At 40.5% G+C, this 19,688-nt stretch overlaps 1 protein-coding gene across 3 annotated transcripts in view; it reads left to right on the top strand.

Moving 5' to 3' along the window:
• LOC135170543 (fibroblast growth factor 18) overlaps positions 1–18,441 on the top strand; it is a 68,905-nt gene extending 50,464 nt beyond the window's left edge. For all 3 annotated transcript variants that reach the window (XM_064136470.1, XM_064136469.1, XM_064136468.1), the window contains exons 2-5: positions 8,671–8,716; positions 9,995–10,127; positions 13,651–13,757; positions 13,878–18,441. In XM_064136470.1, the coding sequence (XP_063992540.1) occupies positions 8,714–8,716; positions 9,995–10,127; positions 13,651–13,757; positions 13,878–14,318 (684 nt within the window). In that variant the 5' untranslated portion in view covers positions 8,671–8,713 and the 3' untranslated portion in view covers positions 14,319–18,441. The remainder of the gene's footprint in view (positions 1–8,670; positions 8,717–9,994; positions 10,128–13,650; positions 13,758–13,877) is intronic.
• The last annotated feature ends 1,247 nt before the right edge of the window (positions 18,442–19,688 follow it).

Below are 19,688 nucleotides of genomic sequence, written 5' to 3'. Positions count from 1 at the left end.
GGCGAGAACAAAGGCTCAGGAGATGAGGGATATAAAACAGATTCAATGGCTCCATTGAGTTGTAAATTATCCCAATGGTATAAAACGCGACAGAGGCTGGTTCTTTTTAAAAAAAGGGGGGATAAAAAAATTGTACGAAACAAGCATTGAGATGGGGAAAAACGATAAAGATATAATGATGATGGAGCTCGGCAATACTAGGGTAAAGCGCAATAAAACCCGGGGGTCGCGCCCCAGTGAATCCGTTTCGGTCGGGTTAATTAAGAGCTCAGGCCTCTTAATTCAATTATAATTTATACCTACGCGGTAACTCCTCGCGTTCTTCACGAGTGAGATGCAATCAATTATCAATTTTCGAATGCTCCGTCAGTTTTGCCCGCAATTTGTTGGAATTATACGCTACAAGACGTTTCGAAAAATTTTTACTTATTAATTTATTTTCTAATTAATATTAACGGAAAAATATGTTGTCATTTAGTTTAGCTTATGATTAATCAGGACGTTTTTTTGAAAATTCTGATTGGGAAGCGATTTTTTTTCAAAGTAATTGAATGTATCCCACTGGTACTCCATATTTTACCCCACGAAAATTTCACATTAACTGAGAACAGCCGTCAATATCTGCTGATCACAGTGCGGTGAAGGAGCAATTAATTTTTCGATATTAATCTCCAAGAGTCTTCAGTTCGCACCTTCAACGAGGTCCACTTCTCCCTCATTTCGATTAAGAATGTCTCCAGGAACAGGAAAAGGTTGAAGACCATCATTAAATTTTTTTTCACTCCACAAATTATTTGAACAACTACTTCCATCTCATTCTCGTCAAATAATTCCCCGATCCGCTCTCTCTAGCTCTCAGTAACTAAATAAATAAATGAATAGACGTTTAAAAATAAATAAAAATTATCATGAGAAATAACTCTCAACTTACGACCCCGTTTCACCCCAAATAAAAATTGTTGAGTCATTCCCGCAATCGTGGCAGCGCAATTAGCCCCGAGTAATGTATTTATGCGAGTCTTCTAGATGTAATTAGCATGTGATTTGTACTCGGGGATTGAAAAAAAAATCCTTTGGAGGAGTTCGGCCCTGTTTGCGTGCGTGTACCCACTATCGGGGAGGGACTTGGTCGCGGTTGAGCAAACGCGGCGGCAACTGGATGTACCTATCCAATCGTCGGGCTCAATTCCGGCTAATTGCTCTTTCACGATACGCTACAGTGGTTACCGAACGACCGTACAGGTGGTCCCCGATAGTGTTTTATCCCCGATTTACTCAACTTCTTCACTCAGCTCTTCGCGTATTTGACTCGGTTTCATAATTCAACGTGTGTTCATTGCTAATGTGACTCGCGGGGGGGAAAACGGGGCACCCGCTGGGTGATTTCTTCATTGGTGGGGGACACGGGGGGTTTATTCAATCCCGAGGAAAGGAATTCAGAGTCACAATGTACCTTAAAAAATTGGAGAAATGAAATTTGAAAATTAAACTGAGACAATTTAATTTATAAGCCGAAATAATTTAATTTTTATGGGGCCTGACGATCGTACGCTCCTGTAAACAAATATTTTTAGCAATTTGTTTGGGGAATGATATTTGCAGGAACGAGTGAGAAATTAAATTGAAAAAATTTTTAATCAAAGATTCTCGGAAATTATTATGTTTTTCCGCCTCAATCAGTCAATTAATTTCGATCTATTATCACTATTATGACACGCAACTGATCAATTCAAAACCACTTAATATTCATTCAGTTGAGAATGCATTTCACAGAAGAAAGATCGCGCCAAACATTTATTTATTCCGCCAAAATGATTTATCATCGGGGAAGGAATTATTCAATTAATACGGACTATGATTTATTACCTTTCAATAAATCATTTACTGGAATTATATATTATATAGTGTCTAATGTCTATCCAATGAGAAGGAAACAAACGCGCTAATCTGATTGATTTTGAATTTTTACTTTGAAATTTTGACTCATCTAATTATTTTTTTATTTTGCCGAGTTCGACATTTAATCCCCGGTTTATCCGGGTTTCTCCCCTCATTAGAACATAAGACCTCGTTCCACTCCCCACGAAAGAAAAAAATGATCAATAAAAATATCGGAATAATTCAATTTTGCGACGCATTATCCGGTGACCCAATTCCCCTGTCTCGGATCATTTGAGCGGAACGCGAACGTATTTTTTTCACTAGTCCAATTTTTTTATCTCTTTATTTATTACCGCGTGTATTAGTTAACTGGTGGAGGTCGGTGTTTGTCGTATGATAGTTTCGTGGGGGGAACCGTAAAAAATTCTAGACTTTATGCTCTCTGATATGGAGGTCCGATGGTTGTGAAAAAGTTTGGCGATCTCGTCGAAGGGGGGGGGGGAGGGATCGCACGTCCATTTCGTCGACGCATCCAGATATTTCAGTAGATAAATTTGGTAGTGGTCAGGCGCTGGGAGAGCGAAGAAACGAGGATGAAAATGCTCCTCGGGGTGGGAGATAATTATGTTAAAAAAATATTATTTGCGAGGAGGGTGGGGCTTTAGCAATAGGCTAAACTAGGAGCAATAAAATAATTTTATAATATTTATTTATTGACCGAATGAGCAGTGCCACAAATTTAAATGATGAAATTAACCGATTAATTGAGTTTTCTTTGCCTTCACAATTAAATACTCGTCGGACATCTGAATAGAAATTCTCACACACATGGCAGTCGTCGCGATTACTAACTCGATTAACTAGACTAGTATTTTCATGGTTTACAACCGTAGGAATTGTATATACCGACCATAACACTCGAGCTGTCGCCCCGGGGGATGGTCTTCACCAAGAAGCCCGAGCAATGAATTATATCGCGATTATTTTTCGGTCGGGGATTTGCATCGCGAAAGTGGCTACCAACCACCGAGTCCTGATGGACTACTGGTCTATTCCTGGAAGCAAACACCCTCCAGTTGCGCTACCCATGCAGCAATGGTCATTTATATAAATATAATTGGAATGAAATCAGTGACGAACCGGTTAAACCGGCGAATTTCCTCCTTAAAAAATAGGTTGAAGGAATAATCTTCGGATTTGAAATATTTTTCGTCCTCGAAATGTCTCGCGACAATTATTGATCCAGTCAATGGGGTATATTTTATGGGGTTGGCCCGTTCTCGGCTCTTTACCAATGGTTTTTCCGTCGTGTGACGTAACAAAAACTTTGAATGAACCGACGTTTATTTCAGTAGAATTGCGCAGTGAATTTTTATTCCACGGGAAGACGTAATATAAAATCTATGATTCATCATCAACACTTTTTCAAATATTTTATTCACGCAAATTCAGCACCCCCTTTATCTCCCCCCCCCCTGAGAGATAGATGTAACACGTACACTGGCTGTAACTACTGTTTGCTGAAAGTTTTCTCGTTTCGCATTGACGAAAAATGTTTTTACATCCTTCGGATATTTTTCAACCGGTGTGAAAGTACGAGTGACTGACAATAAATGTCTGTTTTACGATTCTACTGGGAGATGGGTTCAACACAACTGGAGATATTTTTATTTGTTAGTTGAAAGAAAATCGCGGTGATGGGAACGTTTGCTGGAAAATTTACTGCAAATTTAAATTTTTCTCCTGTAACTTAAGATTATTTATCTCATCTGAAGAAACATATTGTTTACTTTTTCCAAATGATCAGTTGATTCATTGAATCATTTGTTTACCCCACATCGTACGCTGGTAAATGGGAATTTCATCAGCTTAAAAAATATTTTCTCTTCAGGGAATTTAATTATCTGAGGGAAAAAAAATTTATTTCGGACATTGTAAGTCCAATTCAATGGAAGAACATTGTCGAGAAATGAAGAATTAGGTCGTCACTTATCGAGGATTTAAATGAATTCGATAAAAGTGAAAATGGCGAAGTTCTTTACGGCGTCGTAAATCATTCACCGGATAAATCCCTAGGCAAAGATTTTGAAAGGCGGTGAAAGAGTAATCAGACATTTTACGATCTTTATAAATTCGATTTCGATAAAGACCGATAGGGCCCTTTTCTGGGTTAAACAAATACCTTTTGTCGTGGATATCGATAGTCGCTACGGTCTCACTGGTTACACATGACTTATTCGTCATATCGGATGACGTAGGCAATCGGAAGGATCTCAAATAGATTTCGTTAATGAATCAGGTGTTTTTGTTTCTATTGTCAGAACCTTCGTCCATCGATTTTACCCCGCCTCGAAGGACCCTAGGGCTAACAATTGAATGGAAAAATCACTATAATATTTTATTGTCCAATCACGGGGCCTGAAACGTTCCCAAATAAATATTAGCAATGTTATACTGTTTAGAACGTGATCAGGACTAATAAATATCGTCTGACATATCAAGAATCCTGCTCAGGTTGCCCACGGGCCACCCTAAAAGTGCCACTGCAGACTGCCTTGTGCGGTTTCTCCTCGGTTCTCACATGACTCATCCCCCCCGCCCGAAAAGATGGAAAAAACCTCTGAATAATGCAGTCAATTGAAACTTTATTCCAGTGGTGAACTTCATATCAGTCGTCCAAAAAGAGGAAATTCACGGGATAAGCCCTCAGGGCGTACCAAATATCGTATTAGGGAGTGAGGAAAACTTTCCCTCCCGGGGGAAACGCACCCTCTCTCCCTTTACGACAATTTCGGCGTCAACTATCTCTTCCCCGAGAGTTCACAGTTCCAAATTGACTGACATTCACAATTTTAATCTAGAAAAAAAAATTACCACAGAACCAAAAGGGCGGATCCCACAAAATTGTGGGAAATAAATCGAGGAGTGGGAATCTATTGAAAAAAAAAAATTAGGAGACAAATAAATCGGCCTCTTGCGGTCTCGAGCCCCATCGAGACCGTCGAGACACCCTGATGGCGCCTGAGAAATGCCATCGTCGCTATTATCGAAACTCCGTCATCGGGACCATTGACAAGACACGTTTGTTATTTTTTTTCCTCCCCCGACGTGACATCTAGTACATGAATTCTCGCGACACTTGAAATAAAGAGCGAGTGAAATATGTAAGCGATGACGTCAGTCGGTCGATCGACGTTAGTTGGCTTCGTCCAGGGGAATTGCTATTTCGCGAACGAAGTTGGGAATTCTAGACGATCAATTCCGGGAATGGAAAAGGGATTTCGGGGAGGCGATTGTTCATGGCATTAGTCAACACGTGAACGAGCTTTTCTCGATTAAGTACAATCACTCGTTAATGAACTGGACGAGGAGAGGAGCTGACGCTCCAGTTGTGATGAGCCAGACAATTATCAGAAGCGATGACGCGGCGCAGAGAGCGATTTTTATTTTTTTTCATGTGTCAAATGTGGAAAATATAAATTTCCCCATCACGTCATGGGGCCGCTAGTCATCCGAGGGATCGTGGACCCCCAGAAGCTGTCAATAACATGTCGTACATGGAGATCTGTTGATTCAGTCTCGGATGATGGAAGCGATCGCTCCAATTGTCGTCGATCGTTCAACGTCCGGACACCCTACACCATAACGTCTTGGCTAGTATTAGGAGATAGTGTGACCCCTGGAGGAGGAGAATGAATCACCCGGGGGGGGGGGGCTTGAAGAGGAGGGGGAGTACTTGAAAGGGTTGGACCTCTTGAAAACCTCCTCAGGCCGGATATAGACGCTCGGGCCCACGTGCAGGGGCTGTCCCTGCGGGTACATTCTCTTCTGAAATAAATAAATTGGTAAATAAATGAGTAAATCGATCGTGGATAGTTTTAGTTTGGCTTTCGGGGAGTCTACGGCGTATTAAAATGAAAAAATCTTATGAATTGAACAGACGATGTGAAGGAGGAGTGGAGTGATGACGCCGTCGGTACGTCGCCGACTACAACAGCAAAAACTCGGTCGCGTGGCTCCACTTCTCACGAGTAAACCCCAGTGTTCACTAGTACACTTGAACCTTCGTCATCTTTTCTGGAGAATCACTGTTGTTTATATTAACAGTGTAAAGCCACTTGATATCAATGTAATTTCGATTAAAGTCCAATGATTTATCATAAATTCTTCCTTTAAAAACTTGTAATTTTTTTTCCTGACAATATAAATAATTTTAATTGCCAGGTAATTGAGGGAATATTTTTTTGTTAATGCAGAATCAATTTACTATTGATGTTCTTTAGAAATAAAATTTTAAACACCTTTTTTTCATGATTATCCCGGCAATTTTACGGTCATATCATCGATCTCAGCAGATGTGTGAGAGAAAAAAAAAAGTCTTTCTCCCTCGCATTTTCTTCTCCCGTATATTTTTTTCCAGAAAGTGTCCCATAAACCTATCTCCTATTTGTCCACACCCGTGATTTGTGGGGAATTCGTTTCGCCTGTTTTGAAAACATTTGGCCAGTGGTGGGCATTGTCCACTCGGCCAGGTGACTTTTCTCATTTGTGTAACCGGCACACCGGGTGCACTTTCTTCTGGACGCACGCGCCTTCTCATTTTTCTCCTCTTTCTATTCTTATGCGTCTTACGTCCAACCAATGCATGACATTCCTTGAGGTTTTACCATTTCAGTCATCGAATTTCCCAATTAAATAATCGGAGAAAAAAAAAGTGTCCCCTAAAAATTGAGAAAATCCTCTCAAAAAAATATTGCGAAGTGAAATAAAAATTACATAACAATTCCCTGATTATCCCAGAAATATTTCCCTCCCAGGGAATCCCCCTAATGGATTTTTAAAAATGTCTCTCGACGAAAAACCCTTCAGAGACCTTCGCCTCGTCTCTCCCACCCAATAGCCCATAGATCCACCGGAGTCCGGCCAGTAAAGCCCCGTAAACGGTTTTTCATTCGTCCGGTCATTCAAGTGTCGGCAGTTTTTCACGCGTTAGGCGACAATCCCCACTAAATCCCCTCAGGACGAGTCCCCCACGTGCCACGCAAGGGTGACACGCCGGTCGCATCCTCGTACTCCACATTCACTCGTCAGCGCACCCAATTCACGAGCGGAGTGATTTTTTGGCGCATTCAACTAGTCCAATCTGCTCTAGTCCCCGGATAACTCCGGATAGTTTTAGAATCGCGGAGATTCGTCGCGAAAAAAAAATTTGCGAATTTGTCGCTCGGCTCGCGGGGGTAAAGGACCCATTTACCGGACGATTCGATGATACGCGAGTGCCAGGGATTTTAATTAGTTTTTTAAAATCCAATTAGAGATAGCGCTGGTGTCCTCCACCTGTTGGTCAGTGACGCGAAAAGTGCAGGTGATTTTTTGGGGGTAATTCGGGAGATTCCGGGGGTAATTAACCGGTCGGTCGAGCTTGTTAAGGAACTCAAAGAGTTTTGAGGCTTTTTAATAAATTGCCATTAGGTTCTAATGGACATGATGTGCTACATTATCTCGCGATGAGGGGGATTAATGGGTGAGTGCTTTTACTGCCAAGAATTTGACATGTCAAGTCGATAATGGAGATGGGAACGAGTGGAGTCGCGAGTGTCTGCGCCACGTGCCTCCCCATGTGAATTAATCGATTGATTCATTTGATGGAATTAAATAAGTGGAGAAATAATTTTTAATTGAGGCTCTCCGCTGCGTTTTAATATTGTTCCAGTGTTATTAAATAAAATAGCAACAATCTTCACCGACCACCCATAAAATATTATTTTTTCACAACGAATAATAGACAGTTAATTCGTAATTCACATCGTCACAAGCTGAACCTCTTTTCCTCGGCGTTAAGTCGCCGTTCTCTGGTACGGTAACTCCGGGTCTCCACCGGGGAATCGCGGTGCAATTAAAGCACGAAACCCGAGTACGTCGTTGCTCGTTGCCTCCAACATACGTATAAACACGATCCTCGAGGTACGGGTATTACGACCTGATGCGTGTCGGGGGCTGGTGTGTACCCGTGATGAATGTGCGGTAGGAAATTCAAGCGAGTGAACAACCCGAGTCAAAGTGATCGCCACACACGTGTACCTCATGCACTTCTGTACCTCAACTTGATTCATTCGCCCACTCAATTTCGCGCCATTAATTTTCGCGATGTTAAATCCCCTCGATATCTCCAATCCATCTGATTTCGGATTTTTAGGAATTTTCAAATTGCCGACTAATTAAAAATCCCTGATTATTTGATTATTTTTCACTCAATTAATTTCGCTGACCAAAATCAATTAATTGTGAAATTAATCGAGGAATAAAACAGATAATTTTTTTTTTTACTTTTCAATTTTTTATGGAGAAGTTCTCACAGGGAAATTAATTGACATTTTAATGTTTCACTGTTGTAATTAACCAGGTGTGAGTCACCGGACTCCCTGGAATAATAAAAATCATCGCGATTGTGGTGCCCTGCGGGATTATCCAGCCGTGCGAGCCCAATAACTCGAGTGAATCAAAGCGAATGAGCTAATGAACGTTATGCCCACGTATAAATGTCGGTGTCGTTCGTGTTGTTGATCGTTGTTGACTCACCTGTGTGTTCCCGCAGTAACACGAGATGCACATTGGTTGTGCAATCGACAACACATCGTCCCCGTGTGCAACTTCCACCGCACACGCCGCTCACGATTCCGCGATTAAAAAAAAAAAACTCGGTTGTTATGACTCCTAGTTATGCTCGTTTACGAGTTATTGCGTATGTCTTATTGACGGTAATTAATGATTATTGTTTGGTTGTTGCAGGTTACCACAGCTTGCCGTCTTAGCGAAGATTTTGTGCCTCCTGATGGTGAGTGGATATAATTATTTATTTTATCTAAACAATTAAATTCCATTGAGCAATTCGATCGAGTCATTGGACTCCTCATTTTTAAAATATGCATTCACATTAATTATCAATTAAAATCCAAGAATCGACGCAAAAAAAATTTAATCAGTCGACTGACCACCGGATCGTACCTTGAGTCACTCCCCTTTTTTAATCCCCAAGTCGAATCATTAAATCATGGACTTCTGACACTTGTACCCCTGTTGTCATCACCGGGAGTCAATGCAGCCGTCACGTGCCCCATGTGAACAACCGCGACAGATATCGCCCGGTGAGATGTGACTAAGACGAATTGATTCGTCGACGAGATCCCCCAGATATCCCGGAAAATCCTGGAGCTCGCGTATTAGCCCGTAACCTCTTCTGTCGTATCTCAACCTGTCGTGGATTGATGATCATTGCCGGGGCACTCCCACGCGTTTCAACGCGACGATTTATATCGAGGGAATGTCATCGTCAACCGTTCGATCTTCAATTTCTACAATTTTTATTCAATATTCAGATACGTTTTCCGGGGAAATATCACTCATCCTCGGGAAGATTAACTTGTTCGATTAAATTCCTCATTAAAATTTTATTTCTCCCTCAATAATGAATTTTTAAAAATATTTTATCAATAATTATTACCAAAGCAAAAAGGTTAAACCCCTCAAAAAAAATCTGCCCCCCCCCCTTCGCCGGGATATTATTCCATTTATTGTGAATTTGTCTTGCGCATTCGCTGCAGTAATTTATTTCCAAAATTTATTGTCATAAACAACGTTATCCAACAATTTACCAAAAAATTTCCGAACTAAAAATTGAATGTGACGTAATACCCCACAAGCGAAGGGATTGAAAACAAAAATAATCGATCTAAAGCAAACGTTGGAGTTTGGATGAGATATGCAATTGAAAAGTTTTTCGGAAAACTCACCCCCGAGGGGGACATGCACTTTGTTATAATCCAACTGAGAGCAAACTGAAGTCGTTAATAAAAATGAGACATGGGTATTGTCGTAAATGTGATTTGTCCAGTGCTCTCGTTTCCCATTCTTCTCCTCCACCCTCACCCACCCCCTATCATCCCCCTTCAGCCCCTACCCTGTCCTCCAGTGGATTTGTCATCTCGTTTCGTTGAACTCGAGATGCTTTTACTGTTTCACCTATCGTTTTATCGCTCCTCCCTCCTGCTTCCACCCCTTCCCTCCACACTTTAGGGGGGAAAATGAATTTTATTCGGTTTTATTGTCATTTCAGGTAGTGATGTGCGGGGCTGTACCGGCAATGGTGCGCTCCGTGAGTCTCTACTCGACTTGCAGCAGCGGCAATATCACCGTGTTGGGACGCAACGTCAAGGCCGTGGCGCGGGATGAATTCAACGCCGCTTATCGTAAGTTAATTAATTGATTAGACGATATTTTTAATTTTAGTTGGATCTATCCCACGCGGAAATGAATTTTGGATATAAAATTAACCCTCAAGAGGGCGAAACATGGGACAAAATGACAATTAAAAAATTAAATTTGGGGGGTTAATTTTTGGGTTCAAAACAACTCAAATTTTTAATCTAAAATTACATGATTTTTCCCTCCCAAAAATTCGCGAGAATATTTAATTGATTGGAGAATACGACAGAGTCATTTCAAATAAATATTCCACGGTCTTAAAAAAATGACGACAGCACTGATCCATATCCATAAAATATATTTATTTTTCGGGGAACCGACTGCTGCTTCACCTGACAAAATCCCAACAATTTGAAAAACGAGAAAAACAATTATCGAAAAACAAGCGAGAATGGTAACGCCTTCGAATTATCATCCTCGAAAAATCTGGTTCGCGTGCGAGTTGCAATTTGCCGAATAACTCGTGAGACCCATCACTCGATTTTTTCTTTTAATTTGGCGGAATATCACGAAACACTGGTGTAGCTGGAGTGGTAGAATGGAATATGAGGGAAACGTACCTGGTAAGGAACGAGCTGTCCGCCCAATCCATGCAGGGCGGCATCTCTGTGAAAATAATCCACTGGTCGGGTGGTGCGAGCCCGGGGAGAACGAAGTTAGAGAGTGAAAAGGTAGCGAGAGAGGAGCTTGAGCAAACAGAAGAGCAAATTTTCGCACACCGCACGCTGAGATCTCCGTCTGCACCTCCCCGAGATCCATCGCTTTAATTCCCATATCTCGGGGACTGGGCCCCATCCCCGGGTACCCAATACGCGTTCGAGAATGATTAATCAATATCATGGGATTTGTAAATTATTTTTGCAAAAATTTTTCCAGTCACCACTTGCTGTGTTTCATCAACTTTTCCGCTGGTTAAATAAATAAATAAATGATTTCTCACTCCCGGAAAAATCGGAGTAATGACCTGCGATGCTGCTGTCACGGTCCAACGATTCCAAAAGCTTCCTCGAGGATCGGACAGTTTCATGCTGTACCTTTATCGCGATAAGGCATATTGACGTGGAAATGATACCACCAACGGCCGGAGTGGAAATCATCCTGGGAACTGGAATTTAATTAATCTACTGTGCGCGAACTGTGATTATCCTGTTGAAAGTTTAAACCAGACTTCACCTGTCCCACCTTTGATCTCCGCTGGATCGGGCGGGGCCAAAAGTATCGCCATTCGCCGAGATTTTGACTCAAAAATTTCTGGTGAAAAAAAAATTCAAAATAAACTGGAAAAATCCCCCACTTTTATCTGACATCAGGATAATTTTTATAAATAAAAAATTATCACCGTACGTCTCTCCAATTAATTGTTCCACCGCGTCCATTAATTAATAGCCCCTCCATCCTCACTCCATGACGCCGATTGCGATCAACCTCACCCCCTCCCACCGGTGCAATTTGTTTTCTCGCCCTCAGCGCATCTCTACTTTATGCACCAATATAAGTGGTAAATATCGAAGATAGTTTTATACCTGTCAATGTGAGATCGATCGACCGGTGCAATTTTCGTTGTGCCACATACCCGATAAGCCCCACCGTGTAATCAAGTACAACTCCGCGACGACTATTAGTCCCATCTGTGCGTTGAGATTTAATTGAAGAGACGAGTTAATTATCGCTGTTTTATTCAATCGTAAAGGAATCGTTCGATGACGATCGAAGGGACTATTCCCCCGTAAAATTTTATCGAATTAATTCTACGAGTTGAAAAAAAATTATTGCTATCAGCTGCTGAGGGTCTCCAGACCCCAGTTCTTTATATTCTCATTATGAACCACTTCTTTATTATTATTAAAATGTTAACGGGCTATCAGCGGGGCCCTATCTCATTTGAATATCGGTATCATTGTTCAGATATCCAATTGAGATTAAAATGAACACGACTTCTTGGAGTCACGCGATTTCGGGTCTTAAGATTCCTCGCGACTGCGGAAATATCTGCATTCAAATTAGCAGAAATTTATTAACTAATTCTTTAAGAAGACGTTTTGGATCGAGAGTGGAACGTCAATGGGAAATTGAAAGTGAGGAGAAGGGAGAGAATTTATTCATGAATGTTGCAATAGTTTAGCCCTATGTTTCGTTTCATCGGGGGTATCGGCGGGGCCGCAAGATTAGAGGCTGACCCAAATGAATTAAAAGGCAATTTTAATCAAAAGCCAGAGCACCGGCTTTTAGGCACCATTACCCAGGATAATAACCTGGGATGGGTCAGGACGCGTGAACGACGCGGGATAAGAATTGCTTCTTAAAGTGAGTTTCGAATTAGGGGTGGGGGTGGGGGTGGGGATTGAAAAATATTAGTTTATTCGGGGGTTAATGAAAATGAGAACCGCTGCATTTCGATGAACGTCTCCCGTCTTTTTCAGTTAACGATAATTTCGGGAAATCGTAGGAACAGATTTTTTTTAAATTAAACAGAAAAATTAATTATATTCTCGCTATCGGGCTCTGGGATAGTCCCAAAAAATCATCTTCGTCTATCGGAAGACCCGAAAAAAAAATCGAAAGAGAAGAAAAAATTCTTTATGACGCAGCTGGGGGACATTCTTGATTCCGATGTCAGGACCACTTGAATTTAACGAGGCGCAGCAGCGAATGGGCCACCCTGTCTTTCCCTCTTGTCACCTATCCCAATGTGTGGTCTCGTCAACAAATCTCTTCCCCCTTTCCTCCCCCCATCAGTGACAATTAAATCGTCATTTGTTTAATCTTAATTTCCTCGTTCATTTTCTGGAGATCATATTATTAGAAAAAAAATACCCAGCGAGGCAGGAAAAATTTTGAACGATTCGGAGATGATTATAATTACAAATGTCCGACTGTCAGAATAATTAATAATACACCAATCAATTTTTGGAAATTCTGGAGATAATATATCGTACGGGTCGTTTCACCCGCTGCTTCCCTCCGGCATTCACGACCCAGACAATTTCGTAATATCAAAAAGCCCAGTGAAATGGTTGGAGACGAGGGCGAACCACTCCCGATGGACACTCAGTCCAAGTCAGGGCTGCTAAGTGGCAAAGTACACACCGTACCGTCTGTGTCTCCTTCATTAGCACCAACTAGCCCGCGGTTCTTTATTCATACGTACTCACTCGTCTCGGCACGCAGAGTACAAGTGTGCTAGAAAAAAAAAAAAAATAAAGGAGACAGGGGAAGTAAAAATGAGAGTCCCTCGGCACCGATGTGAGACACGCCATAAACCTGAAGAGGAGCCAATGCTCTTTTCTCAGAAAATTTACCTCTCAGTACATAATCCCGAACGGACATTCCTCACTATGCCATTCGCATGTTGCTGTACTACTTTTATTTTCCCTTCATCGGGTACATCTTCCGGGGTTATGATACATGGGGGTGGGCGGGGGAGGGGGGGGGGTAAAAAATAGAGGGAATTGTGGATAACGATGGGAGCAAAATTTGGTAATTCTTTGGTTTTGATTTATGTTGCAGAGAAACTATCGACACAGTCGGACGACTTCAGTAAGAAGTTGTACATATATGCTGAGAAATCGCAACGGTATATTTGTTTTAATAAACGCTGGAAATTAGTGGCTTTGGTGAGTACAAATAATTATTCATTTGGAGGGAGGAACTCCAGAATTTTCCACCGTTAAACCAAAATTTGAGCTGTTAATTTTTTAAATTAATTGGGCCCCCGTAAAATTATCTGCTTACAGCCAAAAAAACAGAGAGACGCAATGTGCCAGTTCTATGAGTCATATCATGGCTCGTACTTGAGGTACAACAGTGCTGTAGACACCACAAAATACCTCGGCTTCAACAAATATGGAAAGCCGATAAAAGGCCAACGAATCCGGCAACAATGTTTCAATTTCATGAAATACAATCCAAGCTTCAGTATTTCTGTTCACAATGAGCTGATGAACAAGGGATCGAGCGATCACACGATCAAGATCACGAAGAAACATCACCAGAGCCATCAGTCCCACAGAGGAACCGGTCACAGGGCCAAGAAAAATTCCCTACAGTTGGACGGATTGACGAGAGAAACAACGACACATCGTCACCGACACTCGAATCGTCTCAAGTCACACGACGAATTTACAATTCCCCGGAGACGACATCAGAGCCGCCATCTGGAGGCTAGCAAATATTGAGCTGAATCTACTTGAAGAAAACAAAAATTCCTTCAAATTCATTCTTTTCCGATATTATTTTTGGCTCGATCATCAAGACTGTCTCACACACGTGAGGAAATAACAAATATTAAATGTTATTCCACGAGGAATGGCGCTAGACCAACCCCTCCCTCCACCCCTGGCCCCATCACCCATCCCTATTTCCCACCGTCCCTCCCTCACTCCCCTCCCAATGCCCTTTATTCAGAGTCGAATTTTTAACTGATGTGAAATCGTTGATTATACCCCCCTGGAGGGGATCACGGGCCCCCGTATGCGCAGTAAACCCCCTCCCACCCCTCCTCCGATGAAAAATGACGACGAGTCACGCACAAGCGCCCAGTAAAAAAATCTCGATCGCATTCTATTTAATGAGGAATTTAAAAGTAGAAAAATACAAATAATTCGCCTGCGCAATACCGCCTACTTAGTCTATATGTATGTTCCATATGTGTTTGAGAGCTCGTCTGATGTGTGCGCGTAGTGAATCCTCGGGGGGTGAGAGCCGGGAAGATCAATCGTACATTGAGAATTTGTTTTTTTTTATTTATTGAATTTTGAGACGCCTTGGGAGTGAGAAAAACTACAGAAATAGCCGGAAAATATGGGACATGAGATGCGCGCCGCCATTTTGAAAGCACGCGGTGGTAGACAAAATGGCGGCCAAGTGGATCGACAGCTTCGCGGGTTTGTACACATTTTAAAATTATTTGTCTCTTTTTTTTCTGACTATTCTTTGGGAGTGAATAATTTTTTAGATATATTTTGGATTGTTTTTCGTATTTTTGCAGTTTTTTCCACGCCCTCCTGGCACTTTTGTTTCAAACCGAGTCTTGATGATCGCGAGGTGATTCCCGGTCGCCTGCCCGCGGTGCGCGAAAGTATTTTTTAATTTTTCTATTGGAGATGAAGGATGAAAGGCCCCGATGTGGGGTAAGCGAACTCGATGATAGACTGGACGTCAGGTAATTTTTATCGTTTAATGGAGCGAAGAATTTATTAAACGTGTGTGAATGGATATATATAATAATGAAAGAAAGTATTCGTGTGAGTGGAATTTTTTCGATCGAGTGCGAGTCTGTGTAATATAAAAAATAAATAAATAAATGAAACAATAGTCGTAATGAAAATTTAATCCTTAGGATGCTATTGCAGACTGTATTATTAGGTTAGGCACAACACGGATTATGACGCAATGGCGACTCGGCGAAGAGAAATTATTACGAATATAACGCAGAGGAGAAATTACGAATTGACATTTTTTTCTTGAGAACAACCGTTTTACCGCAATTGTTGTAAAACAATGAAAAACGTCAATACACTTTATCATTTCTCGATATAAAGACAGATCGTTCCTATCATTCAATTCTCAAAAATAAATTATTATTTATTTATGAAAAAAACCTCTAGCAGATTTTCTTTTCCATTCCTCAATAATAAAATAGACATCGAGATTCCATTGTTTACTACTGCATTCATTTGATAAAAATATCTCAATTCGATTAAGTCTTCATCTCAGCGGTGAAATTATTAATAAAATTGACTCGCCAGTGTCGTCTCTGGAGCATTAGTAATTTTTATGAATTTTGTGTACCCTCTTCGAAGGAACCCAAATACACAGTGCCATGGATAGAAAAAAAAATTGTGTAAAATAAATTCGAAACCAGATGAGTAAGAAAAATATTCAGTGCGCACACCGGACCACTGTCACCGCCATTTCTTCTCGCAGGGTCGCCATCTTGAGAAGCGCCCGAACCCTTCCAAAAAAAATGAAAGAATAATTGAGTGGAGTTTATTGGCGACGATTCGCTTGTTAGGTAGCTTATTTATTGAAATCATGTTTAGGTATCGTGAGATGAAAAAAATAAATTCCTTTCTTTTTTCTCGTACTTCTGCACACGAATCGGTTGTTCTGGAGACATTGATCATTTGTTCTCTCCTTGCCTGGCTTTGCAATTGCCTTCTGTCCTTGGATTTTGCATTTTTTGGGAACTCCTATTTCCTATTAAACTTTCCCACGTTTTTTATTTATAAATTTGATAAAATAATCCGTGGAAATCATAATTCTCCATTTCTGATCATTCCCGGAATCACAAGGAAGCATTCAATTATTTTTTGCATTTTCCCATTCCGTAAAATGAAAAATATCGAAGGAAAACCCAAAATAAAATACTTCGACTCCTCAATTTCTCAGTGAACCCGTTGAATCTGAAAATACTCAAATATGCGCTTTAACATATTAATTTCTCATACTTCAGTGGTCTCCGGCCGGTGCGATATTCGAATTGTAAACGAATAAAAAAAAGAGAGCAAAGAACGACAAACATTGACCATTGAAAAATTGAATAATAAAATTGGTAAATAATAACGTAAATTCGACGCTTATAATTTAATAACAGACAAATAATATAACATGTAATGTATTGTATTTGTAATATGGTATTGTAACGCCAACCTCTAAAAATAAAATTACTCATTTTTTTTATTTTTTCATTTTTTTCTGTTTTAATAAATCCGAATGCAGAATCAAATGAGGCGCTGGAAGAAACCCTTGATTCTCCACACAATTAAAAAATTCAGTGTCAGAGCCTTCAATTATCATTTTTCACTCTCGAAAATCTAACAGAAGAATTTTTTTTTAATTGTACTCTCGATAAAGACATTAATCATCTAAATCATAAAATGGATATTTTTTCAACCCGTAAAATTGATGAAATATTCATTGCATATGTCCCCCTCAGTTACCAGTCCCCCCAGCGACTCAACACCGCACGAAGAGAATTATTTATAAAAATTATGATACAGTTCCATTCGCTGTTATCTGCATAAATTGGACTGGAAGAACAATAGTATTATACTCCTTGGTCTCGTACACTTCCATGGACCGGTCTCATAATATTTATAAAAAATTTCTCGCCGTCTGATAGCCACCCCCAATTCCCCAAAAACTTTATTCCCCAAAATCCGCGACGAATGACACAGTAAACCTCCCGATCACAAGAGAACAACAAAAGCCGAAGGAAAAAGAAAAGCAAAAGATGAATGTGACAACCCTAGATAGATATACATAACAAATAATATAAAATAAAGAATAAATAAAAACTAAAGTATAAATATTATATATAAATAAATATATGAAAGACGATGTGTATTGTAAGATATTTAATACCGAAAAATTGTTAGGCACACTCAAAATAACAAATATTAAAATGAGAATGATGGATGAATCTTTGAGAGTGATAACAATTGTCAAGTGATTGATGAAATGAGAATAGCAATGATTGAGGGACTGTCCAAGTTACGTTTGCTCGGACAACAGGGGGCGCTGCCTCTGCTGTGGAGGGTAAAAAGGGAGATCTGAGGTGAAAATAAAGTGTGAAAAATATAACAAAAAAATCTGAATGTTGCTCTCGACACTATTCGCGTTGTAAAACATAGAGACATACTCCCGTTATCCACTAAATCGATGTGTTGATGTAAACGAACGTGCTGCAGTCGTTGAGGCAAAGAAATAATCAGAAGTACAATTTGACGATAAGAATTTGTTTTCTGATCGAAGAGATTTAAATTCTGATCGAAAACGCGACGAGATTGTTTATTGTATTGCCTCATTCGCATTATCATTTTGTTGTACAGATTTATTTCATTGAAGACGCCTCAATTGCTTCTATTTATTTATTCCTAACGATTTAGTTTTTTAATTCTCTTTGTGCGAGGAAATCTTGATTACATGGTAGTTTATTGGAAATTAAATAATTGGTAAATTCATCTCGTCGAGTTGTCGAAAAAATTGTATTTTCTCTGGGAGAAATGAGAACTGTTGATCTCTAGGAAAAATGACCCTGACTGATTCCTATAAAAATTCAGGCACTTGAATATGAGAAAGTGAGATATCACTTTTAGTGGACGGTACATTTTTCAAAAAGGAAAGCCATTTGCCACGACTATTGCACGCTCGCCAGCAGCTAGCAATAAAAAAAGGCATTCCAACTTAAATGAAAAAAAAAAATCACATTCATAACTGCGAATTCTATAAGTGTGTGCGCTGCAAATACGAGAGAGAAGGAAACACTGTCAAATACACGCTCATACACTGCTAAAATCACAGTTGTATTTCTTCATTTAATCTCTCCTGTTCCCTCCCATTTTCAGAATAATTAACACATAATTTTCGCCTTCTAATACATATAATTAAGCTGTGGGTATTAATTCATTAAAAAATTTTGGAACATTCGGGGCAATTTTTGAAGATAAAAAAATTTGTAATCGAATTCTTCGGAAATTTTCCTTTCATCGCTAGAAAAAAAAATTCTCCGTGTAATCCACCTCGAACAATCTGTCACCTGAAGGGCATCGGATTAAAATTCTGAACGCGTTCATAAAAGAACATCCACCGCCGAAAAAAAACCCTAAGTCCAAAGCCCTCACATTAATCCCTCTCCATTTCAACAATTCATGAATGACGAGATTACGCCATGAGCACTGGCTCCCAAATCGCTCCAATCCGTTGAGATAACAGCGGACTCGTTCCCCGGGTCATCATCATCCCGTGGAGTGTCGGTGGTTCCCCGGCGCGGGGTCGGGAGGGGGAGAATCTAACGGCATTTGGCGGGTTTGTGTGATTTTGAGATCAAACACTCGAATGTGTTGAAAAAATGTGGTCAAGAGCCTTCCGAAGGGCGAGGGGGGGCCCCGAGGAAGGCTACGCCGTCATAGAATGTCCGAAGGGGGCGATAAACCCGAGAAATACAAGCGCGAGACGGAAATGGAGGGGCGGGATTTTTTGACATTATTTGGTGAGGGCTTGAGAAAGAAAAAACCCCAACCACCGGTGAAAATCAATGGCTGGGAATTGGAGTGGCGAGACACAGACGCCCTTGAGTCCGGGTAGGGTAAAAAAAAAATCATAGGTATGTGTACTGGACTGCACGTGTGAAGTCCCTAATGCGCCCTGGAACCACTGTATGTGGCAAATAACAACCCCTCCCGGTGGTTTCGACCGGATTTCTATGTCTACTTGTTTGATTTTCTGTTCTCTTTTCACTTCGGAAATGGATGGGGCTTCCAATGATGCTCGAGTGGAGTTTGTCCAGGCGTGATGAATCTCTGACTGAGAGGGAATGGAATTAATCGAATGGAAGTTGATGGCAATGGACTTTTCATTATTCAATTCTCATTGTACAACAAATTTATTTTACTGTACATCAGGGAAAAACCATAAATTCTCATACATATTTTGAAAATTATTAGTCCGTCGAAAACAAAATATTTCACTTAAAAAAAATAATTGTAATAATTAGGGAGTGTATTTTTGGACGGCACATCAGTCGCCCAATTTGTCTATCCAAA

Source organism: Diachasmimorpha longicaudata, chromosome 17 (genome assembly GCF_034640455.1).
Source record: "Diachasmimorpha longicaudata isolate KC_UGA_2023 chromosome 17, iyDiaLong2, whole genome shotgun sequence".
Lineage (NCBI taxonomy): Eukaryota > Metazoa > Arthropoda > Insecta > Hymenoptera > Braconidae > Diachasmimorpha > Diachasmimorpha longicaudata.
The sequence above is the reverse complement of the archived record's forward strand: the minus strand, read 5'-3'. Positions and strand labels throughout refer to the sequence as shown.